This window comes from Myxocyprinus asiaticus, chromosome 32 (genome assembly GCF_019703515.2).
Source record: "Myxocyprinus asiaticus isolate MX2 ecotype Aquarium Trade chromosome 32, UBuf_Myxa_2, whole genome shotgun sequence".
Taxonomy (NCBI): Eukaryota; Metazoa; Chordata; class Actinopteri; order Cypriniformes; family Catostomidae; genus Myxocyprinus; species Myxocyprinus asiaticus.
The window spans coordinates 16,415,613-16,442,454 of NC_059375.1; the positions used below are offsets into that span (position 1 = coordinate 16,415,613).

Below are 26,842 nucleotides of genomic sequence, written 5' to 3' on the forward strand. Positions count from 1 at the left end.
AATGCTCATTGCAGCTGTTATCAGTGGCGTTGAGTAACAGCGGGCGGCAATGTTTTCTCGTGGCTCCCAACGTGTGCTTTTCTCACTCCGCTGTTCCGAAGCTCGTGCTCCTTTCCAGTGAAATTGCACTGTCCCCCCGCTCTAGATATACATCCAATGTACAAAATAGATGCAATCTTCGTTTATCAAAATAAAAAAATTACATTAGGGCAGATTAGAATCTGGAATTTCTTGAACTACCTTACCATGAGACTAAAATGAAATTATGCTGATCAATGGATTTATTCACCGACTAACAAAATCTCAGTACTTACAGTGTTGAGTGAATGGATCAAGTTATCAAATTAATCATGTGACATATTTATTGTATTTATCAAAACGGTAAAAGATTATTTGTCATTATCTGCACGTAACCTATAATTACCTCTATAAAGCCTGAAATAAATAATCATCGGAAAATGAGTTTTTTTTTTAAATGGAGCTCTTTTCTGAACCATTAAACAAAATCTAATATAAGCTATTTATAATGTTTAATATGTGATTTCTTTTTGTATCGTATTTGATGCATCAGTCTTTAAAGGCCATTATCCTCCTGAGACTCAGCAAAACATATATATTTGTATTTATTTTTTATTTTATGACTTAGCCTATACATACCACAGTAGTAAATCTTGGGGTATTATCAGAGGACTCCCTGGGCTTTGCAGAGATACCAAATGTTTGGGAGTTTGGACATGACAACTTTAGAATATATATATATAGATCTTTATGATGACAGAGCAGGCTGAATTTACTAAAAACACATAAATACTAGTTCAAACTTTAAATATATCCTATAACATTTATATGTCAGAATTTTCAAAGCTATTTATTTATTTATTTTTGGTGGGCATTAATGAAATGTGATGGTGGAAAAGAGATATACTTTACCTCAAATGCCTGCTTTATCATTGTATAAATTCAAATTCTTTTTCAATAAAATAATGTACAAAATTTAAACCAAGCACAAGTTGCTTATATTCAGCAAATACTCATTTTAAAATATCAGTAACAATATAATTGTTATTGTCACTTTTACTATATCAAAATCAAAGATTTCACATAAAAAAGACGAGTGCTTTGCAATATGAAGGTGGACATTTCTGGAAAAAAATAATACTTCTACTTAAAGAAATGCAAGGAAACAAGAGGTGGCAGTAGACATCTACATTGCATACAACATGATTTTTGGCAAAATTTGATTTGATTTTGATTTCAACCCACTTCAACTTGAAAGCCTAAGCTTATTGCTGCCTTAAATTTTTAAGTAAAATCAATGTGTTGCAAAAATTTTTATTTCTTTGAATTTACTTACTGATGAAGAAAATGTATTTTCTGTTTCACTGGCACTATTCTGGTACACTGCACAAGTGCTCCTGAATCATTCACTCTACATTACCTCATCGATCCATAACTGCGCCTTCTCCACATGCCGATCAATACACCATTTATTAGCGGAGGAGGACACACACAGACTTCCAAAAACACACAATTGTATGCTGGCAGAGTGTGTCTAAATTCACTGTACTCATTCACAACTGCTGCTCTCTAATTTCAATACACCTCTTTTTTAAAGAGCTAGAGAGTAGTGCTGAGGGACTTATCTATCTATCAGACTTGAGCTGTGGGTAGCACCTACTCATCTCCGTGAATAGACAGCAGTGGCACATGTAAAAAAAAAAAAAAAAAATGTCTCAACGATTGATTAAAATAGGAAACTGCAGTGCTGAGCAAAGGAGAGAGGGGAAAAGGACAGAGAGAGCGAGAGACAACAGAGATCAAGCAAGTGTGTGAGAGAAAGAAAGATGAGAGATATGGAGATTATGAGAGAGGCCTTTGATTCTTTATAAAGTACGTCTTTTGTTAGAAATAGCCTGTTCTGGTGGGTCCATCTGTTTCCCATAAAAACGGTCAGTCCAGACTCCAGGATATGAAAAACATTAGACTAGAAAACAGAAGTTAAGGGTGTGCCATAAAAATGGTGAAGGATATACAATACTGTATGTACACTAAGGAAGTTACATACTATTTACGCCAAAGCGTAAGTACTAACATACACTATTTGCATTGTCTAGTAACATACTGTATTTTGGTGGCGACATCACTCTGATAAAACATGGCAATGTTCAATAAAAAAAACGAAGAAATTTTTTTATTACATTGCTGCAACCTCAACATACTGCTGCTATTTATAATTATTTATTACACACTTATATACATATTTACATTATACATTAATATATAAGTGCATTTATGCATACTCATTTTACATTTGCACTACACATTCTCTATGCACATTGCTTTATTTTGTAAGCTTATGTATATTTTCTGTCTGTCACTCCCTGTTTGTCTTGCTTTCTTTGCACATACGTGTGGTCTCAGTTTTGCGAGAAGCACTCCAGTAAGAATTTCATTGTACTTAGTACTCTGTACACATGACAATAAAAAAGTGTTGAATTTGACTTTTGACTTTGAAGAAATAAATTATTCTGCAAAGTAATATAGTTAATTATCCAAACTGTAGGCTATTTTTGGTTGCCAATTAGCATAGCAATGTGGCACATTCATATCAAATGTGCTTCGAATCCAGCTTATACTATCAGAATTTAGAGTCAGAACTACCATTTTATTAAGTATGACATATATACTATACTATAAAGTATATTTACATATACTATTTGCATTTTGTCTGGTAACAAGCTATGAAAATAGTATAATAACATATACTAGTATGTACTATTATAACATATAATAACAGTGTCATAACATATTATGGTAATACTTTACAAGAAGGTTGTATTCGTTAACATTAGTTACCGACATTAGTTAACTTGAATTATCAATGAATAATAATTTTAAAGCACATATTAATGTTGGTTAAAGGTGCAGTATGTAAAATTTTCATGTAATTGGCCTTTTTTTTTGCCAATGTGTGAACGGCTTGTAACGCAACTTAAAATATGAGCCCTTCTTGGACTTCCTAGGTTGCCTATTAAAGTCTGTAGACTGATTTTTATGCAAAGGGAGCGGGTCAGTTTTGCTGGGAAAATCCAAAGGATATGACGTTTATGCGTGCTCCCGAGAGCCTTGCCTCAGTAATCGCTTCTCTTCCACTATTCAACAGCATCAACAGACAGTCTGCGACACTAGGTAACGTTATCTTAGAGATTAAATCCTGCAAACATCCGGCTCCCATCACAACACCGACTCCAACACAAACTCAGAGTAAGACAAAAAAACAAACAAACAAAAAAACATTTATCTACTGAATCCCGTCTGGCTAAGCGGGAACGTGATCGTGGTAGAGCAAAAACTAGAGTGAACATCGGCAGGGCATTTGATTCCTGGAGGGACATTCGTTCGGTTTTGGCGATCAAAACCGACCCTGAATTGGCGTTTTTCTTATTGGACAGGTAAGCTTACGTAACTGCAAAGCTTGTGAAATATAGTGCCGTAAGGATTGATCTGTGTAATTTTAGCTAACTTGATCTTGCCTGCACAGTAACTGTCATAATCAATGTTAATCTGTTATTATTCAGCAAGGTAAACTACAATAACACATGAAATGAATGCTAGACAATGTTCAAGATAATGCAAAAAGCTCCATTCATTACTGTAACGTAACTTGGTTATACAGAAAATATATACACTCTATTATTATAAAACAATAGCGCATCGATATATCAAAATGACAGTTGTGATGGAATCACATCAATACTGAATTGTATCAGCATACACTAGTCAAAAGTTTTGAAACACTTTATTATAATTTTTTTTTTTTTTTTTTTCACATTTTAGAATAATAGTAAAGTCATCAAAACTATAGAATAACATAAATGGAACTATGGGAATTATGTTGTGATTAAACAAAATCAAAAATAATTCAAAACTGTGTTATATTTTAGCATCTTCAAAGTACTCACCCTTTGCCTAGAATTTGCCGACATGTACTCTTGACATTTTCTCAACCAACTTCTTGAGGTATCACCCTGGGATGCTTTTTAAACAGTATTGAAGGAGTTCCCATCTATATGTTGGGCACTTATTGGCTGCTTTTCTTTATTATTTGGTCCAAGTCATCAATTTCAAAAATGTTTTTTGTTTTTATTTTTTATTAAATTTTAGTTTTGTAATGAAATAAATTAATATCGTGGCACAATTATATTTTTGTCTATAAAACTAATTTCAAACATTTAAGCATACGCCTTCAGATCAAAAGATTTTTAAGATCATGAGAAACATTTCGGTCAAGTGTTTCAAAACTTTTGACCGGTAGTGTATTTATAATGTACAGTCTATTTTATAAACAGCTACTGTCATCATCCACCAAATTTAGCTAACAGCTATTGCTAAAGCTGGCTAGCTAGCTAACACCGACATAGGCTATCGTATAAACGCAGTCAGTGTATCATGCAAAGAAAAGTGATTACTTCAAACTACAGTCTCGTATAGTCAGACCTATATCCACGCTTTATTTTAGCCCTGTTCCAGCACTGGAGAGTCAAATATAATATACAGTCTCAAAGTTTGTAGTAAAACAATCATAACTGTGTAATTTTAATTATGCTACCTCATCTGTCAGCATGATGTCGGTGAATCATGTTAAGTCTCTTTGTACGTTACATCATTGTTTTGGATGCTCGCTCACGTCCCTATGGAGTGTGTGCACGAGCGCGAGCACAAGCATCAGGTAGCTGACTGCAGTTCACTTAACGGCCACAAGTGTCATTAATAACAAGGGTTTCGGAAACTTACATACTGCACCTTTAATGTTAATTTCAAACAATAAAACTTGTATATCTTAAAATTAATTAATGGATTATAAACTAACATAAACTAACAATTTACAATTGTATATTCATAAATTAACATTAACCAAGATTTAAACACGCTGTAAAAAATATTTTTCATTTTTAGTTCTTGATACCTAATGCTTTTACTAATGTTAACAAATGGAACTTTTTTGCAGTGTTATTGTAGTGTTAACCATATTATATACAGTATATAGTGCTATAACAGAAAAATATTTATCTATAACATTTGCATTTTTTTATTTCACTATGAGCATTTTGCCCATTTATTAATAGACAAGAGACATTGAGTGTGGAGGCAGGACAATGTCACAAGACAGATTCAAAGGTCGCAAGCGCAAAAATACCAATACACATGAAAGCCGTCTTTTCTGAAATCCAAATTGCATTTTTTTGTAGCATTATCTGGTTCCTCCACACTACTGGGGTGCAACTAGCAGCTCTATGTGGCCAGTGCCATTTACCCTGATACAAAATACCATCACACATTAAAATGAGTTTCAGCCTCTATGTCTAAATACAGCTATAATGCCCTTTAGCAGTCTGGTTAGATTTCCACAGATGAAAGGCATTACTGCGTGTATGTTTGTGCGTGTATGTGTGGTTGTGTGTATCAAAGATGAGATCATTGTCAGCCAATGTGAGTTCTCTTCCCAATAAATAAGACTGTTAAGTAATGAAACAAGATATTCTATGTGGTAATAAAACTGACTAGATCCATGACAAATCTCTTAGACAGAACTCACAAGGTAAAATGTGCATAAGCAGAACAAATAAATGAAAGATGAGAGGGTTATGGATGAAACAAGAGAAATGAGAACCATCACCCACAAACAACAGCTACATTTACACATTTGGACACTTTTTCTTTTACAGGGACAATCCCCTCAGAGCAACCTGGAGTTAAGTGCCTTGCTCAAGTACACAATGATGTTGGCTGTGGGGATTGAACCAGTAACCTTCTGATTTCCAGTTGCTTTAGCCCACTACACCACCTGCTGATTCTCACCTGCTGAATACGGCTCTTGTTTCTCGATGTGTATAAACTCTTGTCTCTCATATTTGGCTCTGATCCATTGTTCCCTCAAAATTCTGTCAATGAAAAATAAAACAACAAGAGTTCATGTGTTAAAATGATATGCCTTTATGTGAAAACTCGTCATTATCTTAAGTCAACATGAAATGCAGTTTGCAATGCATTTTACTTTGCTAAACTTCCTTAATCTGACATCAGCAAGTTTACATTTTGATTTTACTTTTGCATAACGTGCACTGATGAATCATGTATTATATAGGTTAACTGTGTCCATTTTGATTTCATGTTGACTATATATTTAAAAATGATTTGGTATGTGAACAGAATATTTCAGCCAAAGAACCAAACACACACACACACACACACCACAAAATGCAACCCTATCTAATTTTTAAATGACACACAAACAGGAAGTAAATTAGTATACCACTAGGCAACATTTTTCTAATCCTTTGAGAGAAAGCACTGTGAGCAGTCTGAAACTGAGCATCTTTGCATGAGAACTCAAAAATCCTATTATGCTGCTGCTGATGTCATAATGACAAAACAAAACAAAATGAAAGACTCCCTGAGGTGATGCTATTTTCCAGTAGGCATATACTACAGGGAACAGACAAAACTAAACTAAACAAAACACAAAACAAGAGCTTTTAAGTTACAAGACTCTACTTTCTTTCAATAGGTGTGTTCTACACAAAACAAAACAAAACAAAACAAAAGACTCTCTGAAGTGATGCTATTTTCCAATAGGCATATACTACAGGGAACAGACAAAACTAAACTAAACAAAACACAAAACAAGAGCTTTTAAGTTACAAGACTCTACTTTCTTTCAATGGGCATGCTCTACACAAAACATAACAAAACTTAAGACTCCCTGAGGTGATGCTATTTTCCAATAGGCATATACTACAGGAAACAGACGAAACTAAACTAAACAAAACACAAAACAAGAGCTTTTAAGTTACAAGACTCTACTTTCTTTCAACAGGTGTGTTCTACACAAAACAAAACAAAACAAAAGACTCTCTGAGGTGATGCTATTTTCCAATAGGCATATACTACAGGGAACAGACAAAACTAAACTAAACAAAACACAAAACAAGAGCTTTTAAGTTACAAGACACTACTTTCTTTCAATGGGCATGCTCTACACAAAACATAACAAAACTTAAGACTCCCTGAGGTGATGCTATTTTCCAATAGGCATATACTACAGGAAACAGACGAAACTAAACTAAACAAAACACAAAACAAGAGCTTTTAAGTTACAAGACTGTACTTTCTTTCAATAGGCATGCTCAACACAAAACAAAACAAAACAAATCTTAAGACTCTCTGAGGTGATGCTATTTTCCAATAGGTGTGTACTACAGGGAACAGACAAAACAAAATGAAACAAAACACAAAACAAGAGCTTTTAAGTTACAAAACTGTACTTTCTTTCAATAGGCATGCTCTACACAAAACAAAACAAAAAACAAAACAAAACAGCCTTAAAGCCTTAAAGAGCCTTAAAGCTAAAGCTGCCTATTTTCACCAAAAGGGATTAACTGGCAAGAATGGACTGATAAGTTTGTTTCTCATTAGAATCTCTGAGATGATGCTGTAATGTATCAAGGTTATTCTCATGTGGTGTTTGTCCTACCTGCAGTCTGTGTGGGAGGGCCGGTAATAAAACGGTGGAACTTGCTGTTCGTACTTTGCCTTTGCTGCTTCGTTCCCCATTGAGGCGATAAACTAAAGAGAATGAAGCAAATATTGTTTACAGGCATTATAATATATGCAATATTACCTGTTACAGTAGAGGTTCCCAAACATATGTATCCAATCTTCCTAAAATATATTGGGAAATAAATCGGCAGGCCATCAGTGCCTTTCATTACTATTTTATGATCAACTCTCAAAAGTAACTTGTATTTTACAAAATAATGTTTGTTTATCAAAAGAAGCCAGCATTCAATTTACAGTATGATCTCTGCAGTGAAATTAACAATGCATACCCATATCCAAGAATTTCTGAACTGATTGTTTCATGACTTCTAATCAGGTCTATTCTATGCTTGCAGTATATACAGAGTTGTTTATTAAAATGGGCACAATCTAGTTTTTCACATTGCAAATTGCCACATCAACACTTATGTGTGACTTAAAGAGTACAAATAACGTGAAAGGCATGAAAACAATCCACATTGAACACACTTTGGGAAAACCTGTACTAGAATATCAAAAGTAAGACTTGTATCACACATATTAATTAATTAGAACTGTTATAATGGTTTATATGTTTGTTTTTGTTTTTACAGTCAATGCAAAGGCTGCAGGTTGTTTGCTTATCTCTTGATTACACAACGGTTCTGATTCAAAGTGTCTGTCCATCATGTCTCTGTTAAGATTATCACAAACATCAGCTCTCCTCTTTAGATTCACAGGCTCATGTCGTGCCCTAATGGTTTTCATCCTCAATCTTTAAAGTAGACAAAGTGCCAATCAATCTCTGTCACTCTTGAGATTACTGCAGATTTGGATGATTTTGGATGGAAATCAAAGAGAGCTGCTCTTCTGCAGTAAGGCCAGTCCTGCAGAAGCCAAAAGCCCAAGCAAATCTGAGAAAAGCTGACTATGTTTTCTATGATAAGCAACAGAACTGCTTGTGGATCATCTGTAGGGGGCTTTTTACTCACCTCTGTTTCTTTATCCTCAAATGTGTCCTGCTGTACAGACTTCACCTGGCTGAGGCAGGGGATACTTCTGTGGATGAGAGAGCATCCCTGACACACAAACACACCTAGATTTACAGACACCCAATCTGGCTCTGTAAAGAAAGAGTGAGAGAAAGAGTGAGAGACAGAGAGAGAGAGAGAGAGAGAGAGAGAGAGAGAGAGAGAGAGAGAGAAAATGAAAGAAAGAATTTTAATTGTTATTTTAATTGTTACTAATAGAAAGCTTATCACACACAATTGTCATATCACACACACATTATGTCATAAAAATGCATCTTGATGCCACAGACCGCCTTACCACATATTGTTTGTGTTTGATTGTAAGTGTTAGCATCTAGCTAAATGCATTACCTCAGAATGTTTATTTCTTAACTTATATTTTAAAACTGCTATGGTGGCTTTGACCTCGTAGTGTAAAAAAAAAGTCGAAAGAGAATTGTGCAAACTCCTCTTCTGTAGCACAGGGGGTTGTGGATAATATTAGCCAAAAAGCATGGATCCACACCTAGAAAATCCATTGGAAATAGGAAATAGTATACCATCTAGGCTCCTTTAACATACAGTATGTACTATGTGGAACACCGGCAATGCTTTGTAATCATTAAGGTAAATACAGATAAAGTGGGACATTAATTTAGGGTACCATTTGTCCAATTTTTCCCGGAAATATCTCCTTTTAGGCGTACATTTAAAAGTACATTCCCCAACTCTGCGAACTATTAAATAAAACACCTGTTTCGTCAGACTCGCGCTTGCTATGCATTGTCATTTTTAATAACTGAAAATGTTGATGATGTCGAGACAATATCAAATGTACTACGTGTCAGGGAATTAAAAAAATATGACTGATGGAAATGGACTATGATTGAAATTTTACAACTCAATCTGTCTGATAATTGTAGCGAAACCTCTATATGTGATCTGTAAAGCTGGCTCTTACTTGTCAGTGGAATAAAAAAAGTATAAAAAAATAATAATACAGTGAATAAGAACACAGGTCAAGCCATGTGAGGGGAGAAACAAGCCCTGCATCCCTATTTACATACTATCCATAAATATTATGTGACAAGCACAAAACCTCAGCCAAAGGAGAGAGTTCATAAAAGTAGGCCTAAGTGTAGTTGTATTAAAAAAATGTTTATGGCATCTGATCTTTTATGTTGTTATGTTATGTATATATATATATATATATATACTATATTAGACATGTTATTGTATTTTTATTTTATTGTATTTTATTCTATGGCCATTTTTTACATGGTACATGGTATTAACCCTTTCATACATAATAACTGGGCCCCGCAGAGTAGCATCACGCATATGTGTTTCTGCAACACCCAGTTACGTTACAAGCTGCCAGATTCAAATCTTTTGTGCCGACAGGCTGAACTGGTCAAGCGTCTGTGATTTATATTCGCTCAAACAGTTACTCATACAGTCTTTTAAACCACATAATACGCTTATTTTATCATATCTAAATGCAATCTTCCCATGCACCAGCCACATCTACTTATTAGGTACAGATGAGGTTCATTCACACAAACAGAAACTCAAACAGTCTTTTCAGGCATATGCTACATTTGTTTTCTGAAAGAGATAGCCAAACTATCACAAAAGCACCACGCCAGTTTAAAACTCATATACTCACAGATGCTGATCGAGCGCGATTATCTATGCACGCAGCCAAGTCTGTTTACATTAGCGCTTATCACACACACACACACACGTTGGTGCGGCTATCCTTATGAGGACTCTCCATAGATATAATGATTTTTATTCTGTACAAACTATAGATTCTATCCCCTAACCCTAACCCTACCCCTAAACCTAACCCTCACAAAAAACGTTTTGCATTTTTACATTTTCAAATTTACCAGGTTGTAACCTTAAAAAAAGTCCTCATTAACCACCCGAACCCCCCCCCCACACACACACTATGTCTGAGAAGTCAAGCAGTGCATATAGGCAAAACGGACTGCTGATATTATTTGTTCATTTGTTTTTTACAGCTATAAAAATGAAATAAATAAAACAAAAATAGCACAGCAGACATAACCATTTGTTCACGTTTACTATGTTATATTTACTATATATATACAGTGATGTGAAAAAGTGTTTGCCCCCTTCCTGATTTCTTATTTTTTTGCATGTTTGTCACACTTAAATGTTTCAGATCATCAAACAAGTTTAAATATTAGTCAAAGATAACACAAGTAAACACAAAATGCAGTTTTTAAATGAAGGTTGTTATTATTAAGGGAAAACAAAATCCAAACCTACATGGCCCTGTGTGAAAAAGCGATTGCCCCCTAAACCTAATAACTGGTTGGGCCACCCTTAGCAGCAACAACTGCAATCAAGCGTTTGCGATAACTTGCAATGAGTCTTTTACAGCGCTGTGGAGGAATTTTGGCCCACTCATCTTTGCAGAATTGTTGTAATTCAGCCACATTGGAGGGTTTTCGAGCATGAACTGCCTTTTTAAGGTCATGCCACAGCATCACAATAGGATTCAGGTCAGGACTTTGACTAGGCCACTCCAAAGTCTTCATTTTGTTTTTCTTCAGCCATTCAGAGGTGGACTTGCTGGTGTGCTTTGGATCATTGTCCTGCTGCAGAACCCAAGTTCGCTTCAGCTTGAGGTCACGAACAGATGGCCGGACATTCTCCTTCAGGATTTTTTGGTAGACAGCAGAATTCATGGTTCCATTTATCACAGCAAGTCTTCCAGGTCCTGAAGCAGCAAAACAGCCCCAGACCATCACACTACCACCACCATATTTTACTGTTGGTATGATGTTCTTTTTCTGAAATGCGGTGTTACTTTTACGCCAGATGTAATGGGATACACCTTCCAAAAAGTTCAACTTTTGTCTCGTCAGTCCACAGAGTATTTTCCCAAAAGTCTTGGGGATCATCAAGATGTTTTCTGGCAAAAATGAGATGAGCCTTAATGTTCTTTTTGCTCAGCAGTGGTTTTCGTCTTGGAACTCTGCCATGCAGGCCATTTTTGCCCAGTCTCTTTCTTATGGTGGAGTCATGAACACTGACCTTAACTGAGGCAAGTGAGGCCTGCAGTTCTTTGGATGCTGTTGTGGGGTCTTTTGTGACCTCTTGGATGAGTCATCGCTGCACTCTTGGGGTAATTTTGGTCAGCTGGCCACTCCTGGGAAGGTTCACCACTGTTCCATGTTTTCGCCATTTGTGGATAATGGCTCTCACTGTGGTTCTCTGGAGTCCCAAAGCTTTAGAAATGGCTTTATAACCTTTTCCAGACTGATAGATCTCAATTACTTTCTTTCTCATTTGTACCTGAATTTCTTTGGATCTCGGCATGATGTCTAGCTTTTGATGATCTTTTAGTCTACTTCACTTTGTCAGGCAGGTCCTATTTAAGTGATTTCTTGATTGAGAACAGGTGTGGCAGTAATCAGGCCTGGTTGTGGCTAGAGAAATTGAACTCAGGTGTGATAAACCACAGTTAAGTTATGTTTTAACAGGTGGGGCAAACACTTTTTCACACAGGGCCATGTAGGTTTGGATTTTGTTTTCCCTTAATAATAACAACCTTCATTTAAAAACTGCATTTTGTGTTTACTTGTGTTATCTTTGACTAATATTTAAACTTGTTTGATGATCTGAAATATTTAAGTGTGACAAACATGCAAAAAAATAAGAAATCAGGAAGGGGGCAAACACTTTTTCACACCACTGTATATATGTATATATATATATATATATATATATATATATATATATATATATATATATAATTATTTGTATTTTTTTTTTTTTTTTTTTATGACAAGAACTCACAAATGTAAAAAAACAAATTTTACTCGTCTACACTCTGCCTCCTCTACCGGCAGTGCAGTGTCACGTGCAAAAATAACTTACTCCAGGGGGCCACTGCAGAGGAATTTATACCCTACTCATGAAAAGTTTAAAGTGCCCCACCCAACATAATGCAGATTGCTGGTAATGGAAGAATATTCATATAATGATAGATTATTAATTTTATGAGCCCACCTGTATTCATGTCCAGACTGATTACACTGTGAATTTGTTGACAGTAGATCAAAAGTTTTGCAGCTGAAATGGGTCTGTGCTTGCTGAAATTTGAATCAGTGCCCCCAGTGGTCAAAGCTGGAAGTGTTGTTGAACGTATGGGCACCTTTGAGCTCCAATTTCTGGATGAAATGACCACAGAGCTCCAAAAGTGAGTTGTATTTTTTGTTGTAAATTATGTACATCAACCAACAGGAATGCATATTTTAAAAACTCTACCCCCTAACCCAAATCCGAATCCTAAAGGCCCAGGTATACTTCATTTTTGCACGTTCCGGATTGGAACTGTATCCGATCTGTAATGATAAGGCCTAAACTAATCTTGTTAGTTTTCATTATAAAGTAAAAGCAAGCAAAGCTACAGTAGGAGGGTGACAGGAAGATCTGTAATGTCACCTGCAACTCACACATACACATCCACAAGAACACACAGGCACAGAAGGCCTCTTCCCACCCCACGCAACAGCTTGTGTTTGTGTCATGCTCTCAGAGAAACTGCAAAGGTGAAAAGCTTAAGTTTTCCACATTTCAGGTGTGACTAGAGTGGTAATGCTGGGAACTCCTTTCACAGAGTTGAACACCCTCAAGGTATTTTGGGGAGTGCCGGCTTTCGGCTACGAGGAAACAGACAGCCATAAACTGAAAGTCAGGTTTTTTTCACTTCTTAAAGTGACGCAATCAATAAGAAACTGTGTCATATGTGTATTCAGTGTCTAGGACTTGCTGTGTAGAAAAAAACTGAAATGTTATTCTTTGAGAGAGAAAGAGGGAGATAGATTGCAGAGAGAGAGAGAGAGAGAGAGAGAGAGAGAGAGAGAGAGAGACTTATGACCATGAAATGGACTTTGTTCTGTTTTTTGCCCATTTGGTCAGGTTGTATTCTTGACTAATTATCTGCTAATCAAGGTGTGGCTCTGTCAGCGACTACACACCTTGCTCAGTACTTAATACCTACCACCTACGACTTTGAGTTTTGCTCATCATGTTTTAAGGAATATTTAACCCCCCCCCCAAGAATAGCAATGACATGAATGACGACTGGGGCTGTCAAGCTCCAAAATGACCCAAAACATGCACAGTAAAAGTTTCATAAAAGTAAGTTCCTCACACAAAGCTTTTAATAATACTTTTATGGTGCTTTTCTGATATTTTAGAGCTTGGCAGCCCCAGTCCTTATTCACTATTATTATATGGAAAGCAGCACCATTATATTTTTCAAAGAAAGAAAGTTGGGTTTGCAATGACATGATGGTGAGTAAATGATGACAGAAATTTCATTTTTGTGTGAAGTGTTCCTTTAAAAGCAAGAGTTACCAGTCTCTGTTACACAGCTCATTTAACACATACGCAAGCACAAAAGCACAGAGGTAGTCCAGATGCAGTGGCATTTAGTGTCAAAAGCGACTGGAAAATTTGAGTGTCTGAGATGGAAGAATAATAACACATAGAAACGTATGCACTGAACACTCTGACTTTTACTCATGAATAAATACAATGGTACACCAGAGATTGAGAAGCCTTCTGTTTGAACTGCTGCATTAATTGCAAGATGTGCCTGAGAAACCCACACGCCACATTTCTGAATATAGATTGCAACGCTCTGTATGTGTTGTCACAGCTACATGATATCATATTTATTCTGGGTATGCCACATTATTTAAAGATTTTATGTCTGTCTGTCTGTGTGTGTGTGTGTGTGTGTGTGTGTGTGTGTGTGTGTGTGTGACAGAGAGAGAGAGAGAGAGAGAGAGTAGTGTGTGATGAAGAGAATACTAAAAAACAATTTTATAGGGACTTTTCCACCTACCATGTAAACATGCGCTAGACCAGGGGTCGGCAACCTATGGCACACGTGCCAGCATTGGCATGTGGAGGGGTAATCACTGGCACGCCAGCAACAGCGAGAGAGGAGTTGACTATTTTATTTAGATGAATTCTGCACCTGCATTCCAATCTACATCTTGATGTAATCCTTCCTCGTGATCACACAAAGTGTTTTCATGAGCTGAATGGGAGACTAAACAAAAAGTTAAAATGTGATGACACTGCAGTATACCCAACAGACTTGTGCAGCGCGTGCAAGCCATTCACACATCACGAGCCGGCAGCGCTTCACGTTCGCTTAATCGCGCGAGTAAACGCGCCCGCTTCGCTTCGGTCAGACTGCGCGGATGACAGCCCACATTCTGTGTTTCTTTTGTTTCTTAATGCTTTCAGAACAACACGTGATGTAATAAGGAAAACACCACTATGAATTCTTGAGATTTCCAACCCAGCAACAGGTACACCCTCCTTTAACCAGTCACACTCAAAATTACATTAAAAGATTGGAAGAGAAAACGTAAAAATCTGAGTTTAATCAAAATATTAATTAAACCTGGAAATAAAGTTTTAGGATTTTGTAGGTGTGATTCACCGAAAATGGCTAAATAGTTGATCGGCTTGTGATGTGCGAATGGCTTGCATGCGCAGCGTGAGTCTCGTCACACTTTAATAATGTTTAGTCTCTGATTCAGCTGAGGAAAACACACTGTGTGATCATGAGGGAGGATTACATCAAGATGTAGATTGAATGCAGGTGTGCAAAACTTCATACAAGTAAAATAGCTTGTTCCACTCTCGCTGTTGATTGCGTGCTAGGAATTACCCCTCTGTGTGATTTTGAAAATGTAGTATGACATAATATATGAAATATTTAAGATTGCACAACATTTCGTGATAAGTAATCAAATAAGCAAATTTGTGACATTAACTGTAACTAATTTAGTAGCCTACAAAAGGACAGGTTTTCTTTTATTAAAGCATTTAAGATGCTCTGTGAAAATTCACATGCAGGATCATGATTACATCATAATCATTGGGTTTTCACTCAAACTGTTATGCTGATAATATCATTTGTAATAAAAAATAAAATAAAAAAACAATTAAATTAGAAAAATGCAAAATAGAAACATTTTCACAAGTTGACTCAAACTTCGGAAAATCACATACATGAACATATATATACAGCTCTGGAAAAAAATTAAGAGCACTCCAAATGCTTCTTAAATCAGTATCTCTACACAGGGGCGGACTGTTCATAGGGAGAACTGGAACTTTTCCCAGTGGGCCGGCTGAGAAACGGGGCCGAATGGGCTGCGATAAGCTGAACGGGTCATGACAGGCTGAAGAGGACCACAAAACGGCGCCGCGATATGCGATATTCCATTCCAGTGTCTGGTGAATTCCTGCTTCAATCTTTGTGCCAATAAGTGGCATAAAGTCAGCAGTGTGAAAGACTGGTGGAAAGCGTGCAAAGACACATGAAAGCTGGGATTGAAAATCAGAGTTATTCCACCAAATATCGATTTCTGAACTCTTTCTTAGTTAAAACATTATTATTGTGTTGTTTAAAAATGAATATGAACTTGTTTTCTTTGAATTATTTGAGGTCTGAAAACACTACATCTGTTTACTGGGGGGGGGGGGGGGGATGTCGGCACAGCCATTAACTAGGAAAATAAAAAAATGGCACTCCATGTCAAAAAGTGTAACGAGTGGCTGCTGCTGGCAATGACAATGATGAAGATGATGATGATAAAGTGACGAACCCAAGTGCAGTTTATATTTCAAACGTGGAATCCCAAAACCCTGACTACAAACATGAACAAAACAAAACATAAACATGAACAACTTGACTTGACTTGACTATGGACTACGTTACATTAACAATACCTGACACTAGACCAGGGTTCTCCAATTAGTTTTCACCAAGGGCCAAATTCTGCCAACAATACAATGTCAAGGGCCATGGCCGTCGATGTAATGACAGTTTTTTTGTGCTGCTATTATTATTATTACTATTGTTGTTTTTATTATTAAAAGAGTCACACATAAATATTCATATATTTTTTTATTAGTTCTTTTTCTCAGTATTAGTAGCCTGTTTTATTTATTCAAACAATTATGAACATTTTGTTTATATACAGATACACAAAACTACGCAACTTTGCCTGCTGAAGAAAACAAAAACAAAAAAACTTTAATGAACAATCTGTATCTCCATGTCCTCCATGCGAGTCTGTTCCTGCTCATCTCCAAACGGGATCTCCTGCACTTTCCCTAATTGCAGGTTTAATTATTAGACCTATTAGCATTAAAATTTTTATTGTTCTTAAGGATAATATAACAAAGTATTGCAATAATTTCAATGAAGAAATGACCGTGAGCACGTTTTCTTATAAATTATTATTATTATTATTTTATTTTTTTGGATTTTTCCCCTTTTCTCCCTAATTTGGAATTCCCAATGTGCTTTTAAGTCCTTGTGGTCGTGTAGTGATTTGCATCAATCCGGGAGGCGGAGGACGAATCCCAGTTGCCTCCGCGTCTGAGACCGCCAACCTGCGCATCTTATCACGTGGCTTGTTGAGGGCGTTGCCACGGAGACATAGTGCCATGGCTTCACGCCATCCACCACGGCATCCATGCTCAACTCACCACGCGCCCCACCGAGAACTAACCACATTATAGCGATCACGAGGAGGTTACCCCATGTGACTCTACCCTCCCTAGCAACCGGGCCAATTTGGTTGCTTAGGAAGCCTGGCTGGAGTCACTCAGCACGCCCTGGGATTCGAACTAGCGAACTCCAGGGGTGGTAGTCAGTGTATTTTACCACTGATTTTTTTAATCAGTTTAATCAATGGTAAATTTGCCCATAAATTATTTTTAAATATTAGCCTATGCATCATATTATTTTCTGTACAATGTTATTCTTAATGTGCACTATTCCACGTGTATTTGTATCACAGTAGCTTGTACTATATTATCCAGGCATTAATCCAGACATTATAAAAAAAGTATTTGGCTTCAGGAGTCTGTTTGGAATATACTCGTAGCAAAATACATGTGCAAATATAAATAGGACGTATATTTATGCAACAGCGCACTTTAATCATCTCGCTCACATAAAAACACAGATTATATACTCCTTAGAATGCATCAACACAATGGAAAGAACATAATGAAACAATTATGCCACATTAGGGAAATAAATGCTTTAACAGCGTTCACTATACTAATTTCTAGCACTGGCTGCTGGGCAGGGTTGGAGAGTATAAGTGTTTGTAGAACAGCAACAGTACCGCCTACTGTACAGGGGTGAAATAGTTTTTCATTTTTATTTTTTAAACACTCTGTGTATAGACCTTTCGTCGGAAGTTTGTCTCACATAATCATCACGGATTTGGTGTGAGCGGGCCTTTGGCGTAGGCCAAATATTTGTCTCTCAAGGAACCCTGCACTAGACAATGGCAAACATGAGTGCTTAAATACAAGGACATGGGTAACAGGTAAACAAGACAACCAATCACAAGACTAAACTTTAAACAATATAACAAGACTAAATGAACTTAAACCAATGAAAAGACAAGACTAATAACAAACAATGAACCAATGAAGACAAGACACATGAACAGGGGAAACACATGACAAGATCACATGACAGGAACAGGAACTAAACTTAAACATAAGACATGAAAACAAGAACAAAACACATAAACGTGACAAAAAGGTTGCTGACCCCTGTGCTAGACTAACATCTTTGACCAATGAGCCAACATGTTCATACAGTAAATCGACACGTTGTTTCCGAATGTTCATGTACCCTGACATCCGGGAGCCCCCCGGTCCAATTATCTTTTAGATTGAATTATCTTTTAAAGCTGAGATCCACGCAATCCATTTTTGTTTATTTATTTAAGTCTCTTTTAATACCCATTCTATTTACAGTCAGATTAATCAAACACAGCACGGATGTGGTAAATAAACCACTCAACTGTTTGCTGAACAGTCACTGTTCTTAAAGAGACAGTACTATTTTAGCATTTGTTATAAATATCAATGTAAACTCAATGTAAATACTTGTAAATACTACAAATTCTGCATAAAGAAACAAGCATGTAACAAAATGTGTAAACATGAATATATTTAAAGGGGTAATAATAAATTATGAAATATTTTAAATTCATCAAACACTATTAAAAAAATAGACTCTTACAGCATCTATGCATGGGTTTGGTGAAACTCACCAAAGAGTTCAGGCAGTTCTGGCTTGTGCTGCCATATATTTTCTAACTCATCAACATTCTATTCAGAAGTGATTATCCCTATACATTATTTATACCTTTAAAGAGCCCATATCATGCTCATTTACAGGTTCATAATTTTTTTTCACACTGAAATAACAAACCATGAGATATATGTAAAAACCATAGGATATACTGTATATAATATCAGAGCAAGCTGCATATGCAAAATTAATTACACTTCAAATATATCTTTAAAAATTATATGTCAGTATTTTAAAAGCTTTTTTTTATTGTAGTGGACATGAATGGAATGGAATGATGATTGAGAGATATACCTCAAAAACCTGTTGTATCATATTTGATACACACATTTTCAACATGATTTGTCTATAAATAACGAAATTTTAAGTTAGCACATGTTGCTTCAATTCAATAAATACTAATTTTGAAATATCAGTAAAAATATCATCGTTATTGTTCATTTTACTTTATCAAAATCAGCAAAGATTTCACATAAAAAGATGAGTGCATCACAATGTGAAGGTAGCCATTTTGGAAAATATATTACTGGGTCTTCTACTTCCAGAAGAGCATGGAAACTCTCACCAGGAGGCAGTAAACATCTAGTTCACAACATACAACAGGTTTTTCAGCTAAGTTTTAATCATGTTAATGATGTAGAGGCTCAAGAATATCATTTATCAAATATGATACAAGTGGCATTATAAGGTTAAAGAGTGGCTTAAAAAATGTAATTAGAGAAAGGAAGTAAAAAGGGTTCTATAAGAGGACTGAGGGCCCTCATAGTCACAGGGGCCTATTGAGGGGGCCTTGTATAAGCTGTGGGGGCAATGTTGGGCCTCGTATTCAGATAGAAGACAAAGGCAGGCCTAACACAGTCGTAAAAACCTAACTCAAGCCCCCACATTCCAAGTCGTAAATCTAACTGATAAAAATCGTGCCAAAATCAAACAAAGGGAGTCCAAAACAGACTGCAAATCCCATGAAGCCTTGCTCACTAAAGGATCGAACTCTCAACTCCTATTGGATGAGGCACACAACAGAACGCACCTCAAACCATGACATTATCAGGAGTTGAAATACCTCTGAAATGCTCCCAGAATTTGCTTCCAGCGACTTCGTTCACCGAGTATAGACGTAGTTTATCACTGCTCTCAGGTGCAACCTCGTGGCACAAGGAAGTAACGTCCGACTTGAAACTGTGGCCATACAATCTCCATCTCGCTGGATGAGTTGAGATTACTCTGTGTTCAACCGAACACTCTAACGGATCCGAAGGAGACCGCCGAGCAATTCGCATCTTCATCCATTTGCCTACAGAAGTGAAGAGATGAAAAACTTCTCTTCCATCTTCAATCAAGTCGACATTTCTGAGTTCTCCGCCAGCCCGCCAAGAATCAACAGCCGTACCGCCCGCCGACAGAGCGAGGACACGGCCTCCCGTCATCACCCGAGCCTCAAGGAACCGGGTCAGAGTTAAAGGACGGAGGAAAACACATTCTACCTGTGTCCTCATGCGATTCAAGTAAGAGGTTTACATCTGGGCAGAAATAGAATATTATAGTGTGTTATTCTTGTGTTTCAAGGTTGCTTGTACAGTTTACGGACCGCCATGTCCGCTCATTATTAATACTCAGGGTATTAATTATCACAAATTTGTTTTGCTGTATTGTGGTCCAACCAAATTGGATTGTTGTGCAATTTCGCCATCGCGGGTGAGACAGCAACTGAGTTCATCCATTAAAGAGTCAAATAACGCGGGACTTTTACAAGCTGTCCACCGCATCTCTGAGTGATAAACTGACAGCTGTTTTCTCTCCCACTATCGCGAAATCGGCTTTAGGGCTGTCACTTCTCTCTCTCTCTCTCGCTCTCTCTCGTACTAACCACACACCCACACACACACACCTTATGTGTTATAGGATTATTTTGATTTCCATATCTAATCATATCACTGTTTAGTTTGTAGTTGTAAGTCGGAAGTTTATTGACTGCATTGTATTAATTATTAATTGATATTACTGCATAAATAAACTTTTGTTTATATTACAAAGAGAAGTGTTTTGGTTTGTTTTGCATACGCCTGTGTCATGCTGACGGGATGTCAGTGCTCGGATTCAAACCTTCATTCATTGTTTTTTTTTCCCGAAAATCGATATTCTTCGGATGTCGATTTTCCTAAGAAAACAATCTAATATTGAGACTATTTTAATATTCGGTTATTAGTCCCTGATTTAAGGGTGGTGCCCTGCCAATGTTAATCCTAATTAATATTCTGTTGATTTTTGATAATTGATAATTATCTTTGATGATTGAATTTGAATGATCAACAAGCTAGTGTTAATTTTAATTAATGTTTCATCGATGTTAACAATTAACGATTATCTTTGATAATTGTTGATTTAAAGGATTTAAAAAAGCTAACATTGATTCTCATCAATGTTCTATTGATTTTAATAATGAATAATTATCTTTGATAATTATTAATTATTGCTAATAACCAAACTTGCTCCTAAACATAGCACACTACATTTACTGGAGCCCCATATGAGGTTTTAATGAGTTAGATTCAATTGATTAATTTAAATATTAATTAATAACTACAGAAATAATTATTAATTATTTCTGATAGTAACACTGATCTAAACAACCAGTAAAGCCCTACAGCAACATATTCAAGCTTATATTTGTTTTCAAAGTAGACAGGCCGTGAGACCTTGCAGCCCAGGGCCCTCCCGGGCCCCTGGTAGGCCCCATTCGCCTGGTCCATAATTCACCTATGCTGTCATCAACCACATTCTCCCGAATCAAGTGCCATGTCCCATCAGACATTTCATCAATTCAAATGTGTTCGCTTTTCCCTGTGACGCATCTGATAGCACATTGTGCGAGCAATCTCTGAGATGTGGTATCTGGTCCTGTGGAAATCAGTAAGTAATTAAGTTCACATAAACAATGTTGAGCATGATGCGGCGGTTGCATTTTCATTCTAAATTTCGTTACATGTTTATTCCACTGACGGTTAGGTTTAGGTTTGTGTTAGAGAGTAGGGTTAATAAAGTTGCATCCTGGTGGCTGTATTACATCATTTACAGCTAAAAAACAACTCACTTTTAGTGCCACCTTGTGGACATTTCACCTCAACAACACTTCCAGCTTTGGCCACTGGGGGCAGTGGTTTGAATTTCTGGTACTGATTTCAGCAGCAGAACTTTTGAACTCTTGTCACTGAATCCACAGTGTGATTAGTCTGGTTGCACCACGTCTCTCTGTTTTTTAGCGTCTTGTGCTGGAGCAAGAGTTAAAAAGAAATTCAAGCCTTTTTAGCATGAGAAGTCAGCACTGAGGACACTTATCCATCACATTTAATACAGACTATCTTGGCCACCAAAAAATAAATAACTAACAAACATGACTAAATCAAGGTGAAATGTTGCACTTACAATTATAAGATAGGATAGGATATAATGGGATTAGTTTCTTAAGCTGCTAGGGTGCAGAGAATCGCCTGCTTGCACGTGAAGGAACCATCAGAGACTTGTAAACAACCAATCACAGTTCGTTTTGTTGTTACGTGCCATCGTTTTACTACAATAATAGACTGGCGTGCAACAACTCCTCATTTAAATGGTCCCGCATATAAAAGCCGTGACCAAAGCCTTTGAGCTTATAATGTTAAAGTGCTCGCATGTTTCATTCTCCCTCTCTCTCCTCAACAGTTTCCTATACATTTTAATTGTCATGTCTAGTGATAAAAAGTCAAATATCAATAAAACATATATCATATACAGTACCGTCAGCAAATATGGGCATATCTTGTTTAAACAGATATAATTCACAAACCTCAAAACTCTGCAAAGCGCTCATATTTCTTCCTCTAAAGCGTGTATTCTCTCAGCCTCTTTTCAACAGTTCCCTGCGACTTTTAACTTTCTTGTTTAATGCTAAAAAGGTAAATATCATACTTATATCATATGCCATCTGCAAATATGCAGATATCTCATTTAAACAGATGGAATTCACGAACATCACAAAAATCCAGCGTTTTCTTTCTTCCTAGCGCTCATAATATCTTGTTCTGTCAGACTGGATCAAAACTAATTTCCTCTGATTTATGAATGTTACATGACGGTCAGTCTGTGACAATCCAAGCAGACTATCCAAGCTGTGTTAACTGAGAGCTGCGAAGAGATTGCTGCTTGCTGGATCCGCACTAGTGCTTGAGAGCAACTTCAAAGTAAAATCGCTTTCATGCGCTATAAGTAAATGTCATATTCCCTGTGCACTGTTTGTACAATTGGTTTGATTCTGTCATTTGTGGAAAAAATGCAATTGCTAATCTGCACATGCCATCCATGGTTGAAAGACTATTGTCAAAAATATATATATATATAGCAATTATATATGTTATTTATTAGATTAAATTGTGTGATATTTCGGCATTATATCGGCCACCCTACTCTCTGGATATCGGCATCGGCCAAAAATAAAAATCCCATGTCAGTCAACCTCTAGCCCAAACCAGCAAATGTAGTATTTTTCTTTTAAGCCAGCCTGTTCAGCACAAGATGTGGTTTGAATGTTCTCTATTTTGGGGAATTTCATTGAAATGGAAAAAAAATCCTGCACACTATCCTGGCTTGAAAAGAGTATCAAAATTTATTAAGTAACGTTTCGGTTACTTGACCTTCGTCAGGCATTTACCCAACAAGCTCTGTAAAAACCCTTTGCAAATGTCAAATGTGTGCCAGACATGTGGCCATTTAGTGTGATGTAATAGAAGAAGTAGAAAACACACACATACCCAGGTATCTTACTTGGATGGGATCTGTAATGTAGTAGTGGGAACCTTTCACAAAAGAAAATCCACCTTCTAAGGTTCTAACGCATGGCTGTTCACACCACATATACACACTTAAATCGAAAGAAGGAAAAACAGAAGTGGGGAAAATTTCTATTTTTGCTTTAACTCTAGATCATCCTTCAGTTGAATGACAGCAGCCCACTCTCATCTGAACTTCCTACCATGTGTCATTCATAGCAGTGGGCATTGGTCTGTCTGATGTGAGTCCTGCTGTCTGTATGGCCTATATGCTGAGTCTTCTTCTGGCCTATAAAGCGCCCTGCAGTTGTAAAACAGAACAAATGGGCTGACGTCCAATGCTGGGCAAAAATCCCAGAACACCATTCTATTACTGTTTTTATAAGGACAGTTTGTGCATGTGAATGTGTGTTACTGTAAAGAAAAGCTGCAATGCAGAGAAATATGTACAGTATGAAAGTGTGTCTCAAGGCATCAGAGCCATTTAAATGTATAGTACGCCCAAAAATGAAAATTCTGTCATCATCTGCTCACCCTCAAGTTGTTCCAAAACCGTATTACTTTTTTTTCTACTATGGAACACAAAGGGAGAAGAATGACAGCCTTAATCACCATTCACTTTTATTGCATCTTCTTCCATACAATGAAAGTGAACGGTGACTGAGGCTAACATTTTGCCTAACATCTCCTTTTGTGTTCCACAGAAGAAAAAATATCCTATGGGTTAGGAACAACTTGAGAGTGAACAAATGATGGCAGAATTTTCATTTTTGGGTGAACTATCCCTTTAATATTAGAATTCTATCTTACCATCCAAAAACAAGTAAACACACACTCAAAAATAGCTGTTCAGGTATCTCTCCAAAGAGACCTGAGAATACAGCTGAGTCACCCACTCTTTGTGTGTGACTCACACACATACACGCACACAAAACAGCAGGCACACACGCTCTGACAACACCCCACAAAATGTGCCACAAACTCTTGTCATTTTAACAGCTCACATTACAAATGAGATGGGTGACTCAATACTGTGTGTCACCCAAACAAGACTGTAAAAACATTTGGAGGAGTGGGCATGTTGGTGGGGGGGTTCTGTATATAGTAGAGACTCATATTATTATCAGACTCATCTGAAATACAGGTCTGCTCCTGACACGGAGGGGCCAAACAACATTAAGAAGAGCTGAGAGGCAATGAAAGGTCTGTGTTGTTTCCCTCTGAGGCACAATGATGACATGTGACTGTAGCATCATACGCAATGCTGATTCACTTTAATGACACAGTAGAAGTCCCCCAAAAATGGAGACAAAAACATGTGGTTACCGGCAAAGCTCCCTTCTGCTACACTACACGTAAAATCTATTAGTTAACCTTACTTAAAAAAGCATGTAAACCAATTGCCTTAAAATCTAAGTAAACTGGCAGTAAATGTACTTATTTGGCTCAAGTAAAGTGAACTAGGAATAGTCCAAGTATATTTACTTGATTTTTTTAAGGCAATTGGTTTCCTCCCTTTTTTTAAGTAAAGTCAACTTATTACATTTTACAGTGCTAGTGTCCATGTTACTAATTAACAACACATGTACTTAATATGTAATTATTTTGGAGCAGCTTAAAAATGGTAATTGATATTGCTATTTATATATTTATAATAATTAATAATATAATATGAATACAAATAAAAATATATTTAATAAATAGCTGAAAATAAAAATAATACAAATATGCAAAATATATTATAACAAATAATATATTAAAAGTCATATAATTATTAAGAATTAATAATAAATATTAAAGCATGTAATATGTGTAGTATATATAAAGTATATAAATATATATATACTGAAATAAAATTAAAATTAAATATAAATTAAAATAAATAAAACACAAATGTAATAACAATAATAATAATAATAATAATAATAATATGTTAATAAATATTAACTATTAATATTTAGGCATTTTATATGTGTAATGTTAAGTGTTACCCTTACTTCTCTCTGGGCCTGATAATTAAGCATTAAACAGACAGCAGATGCCAGAGCCATACAAACAGAAAACAGCACGACCGATCAGTGACAGGTGCGGCAGTTTCAGGTCGGCATGAGTGTTCTGCACATACCAGTTGTCCAGGTGAGATGCCCTTACCTGCAGCACCGCAGTCCGCGCAGATGTCATTACCGGCACGCTGCCGTAAATCGCGCAGAAGGTAGCTGTTCCGCTCGTGCTTTTTCGCCATGACTCGCCCCAAAGACCGGAGGAAGAAGGGATCGATACGTCTCCGCAGTGCTTATCTATCGCGAGCAGGTTGATGAATGGGACAGCGACGAAATGTTAAAGATTTCCACCAAATAACCACAAAATAACAGAAGCCACGTCTAGTTGTAAAGCCAGATGTGCGTGTCCATTTAGCAATGGGATGTAAATGGTTAGAAATAGAGTGTCTTTCTCTTCCTCTTTGTGTTTGCGCTCAAGGTTCTGGCGGTGGAGAGAGAGGGATCCTTTTCTTTCACTCTCTCTAGAGAATTTATCAGCGTCTTTTCGCCTCCCTCCTCTAATACTGCCCAAAAACAGAATTGGAAAAACAGAGACACCTAGCGGTCAGTTGTGGAATCACTCAAACGCTAGTCCTCCTGACTGGCATTAGTCGACTTATTAGACGGAAGAAAAAAATCAGCTTTGAAGATTGCTCTCTGAATGAACTGTATTTGTCACTTTTTGAGTCGATTTTTCTGCAGTGGGCTATGATAACTCACTAATGACACTCACTGCTTTAAAGATATGGACTGTCTTACAAGGGGCCCAACATTTTCGTGTGTAGGCTATGTGTTTTTGTTTATGTCCCTAAAGCAGTGCTCGAATTGAGTGGGGCTGGGGGTGCCAGGACCCCCCAAAAGAAGTCGTCCCCAAATATTTGTATTTTATTAAAGATAATAATGACAAAAACAATTTAATTTGGACGGCGCACACCAAATTTACAGAATTCTGCTTCTAACACAGGTGCTCTGGCTATCGTGTGGACGAGTGCTTGTGGATTTGTTTTTCTTGGATCTTCAATTGTCATGAAAATTCTAAAACATCATAACCGAAAAACATTAAGAAAAACAGTTGATTTAATGACTTTTAAAATGTCAAGTGGTCAAGTGGCATCAAGCAAAAAGTAAGAAACAGATCAATATTTAAGTCCTTTTGTACTACTAATCTCCTCTTTCACTTTCACAGTCTTCTTTTTGTGTTTTGGCGATGCA

At 36.7% G+C, this 26,842-nt stretch overlaps 1 protein-coding gene across 1 annotated transcript in view; it reads right to left on the reverse strand.

Annotated features, from left to right (window-relative positions):
- LOC127423171 (arf-GAP with dual PH domain-containing protein 1) overlaps positions 1-26,122 on the reverse strand; it is a 43,952-nt gene extending 17,830 nt beyond the window's left edge. Inside the window, exons 1-4 of the mRNA XM_051667295.1 lie at positions 25,743-26,122; positions 8,571-8,701; positions 7,535-7,626; positions 5,860-5,942 (exon numbers count right to left, since the gene is read on the reverse strand). Coding sequence (XP_051523255.1) covers positions 5,860-5,942; positions 7,535-7,626; positions 8,571-8,701; positions 25,743-25,833 — 397 coding nt within the window. The 5' untranslated portion in view covers positions 25,834-26,122. The remainder of the gene's footprint in view (positions 1-5,859; positions 5,943-7,534; positions 7,627-8,570; positions 8,702-25,742) is intronic.
- Between the last annotated feature and the right edge of the window lie 720 nt (positions 26,123-26,842).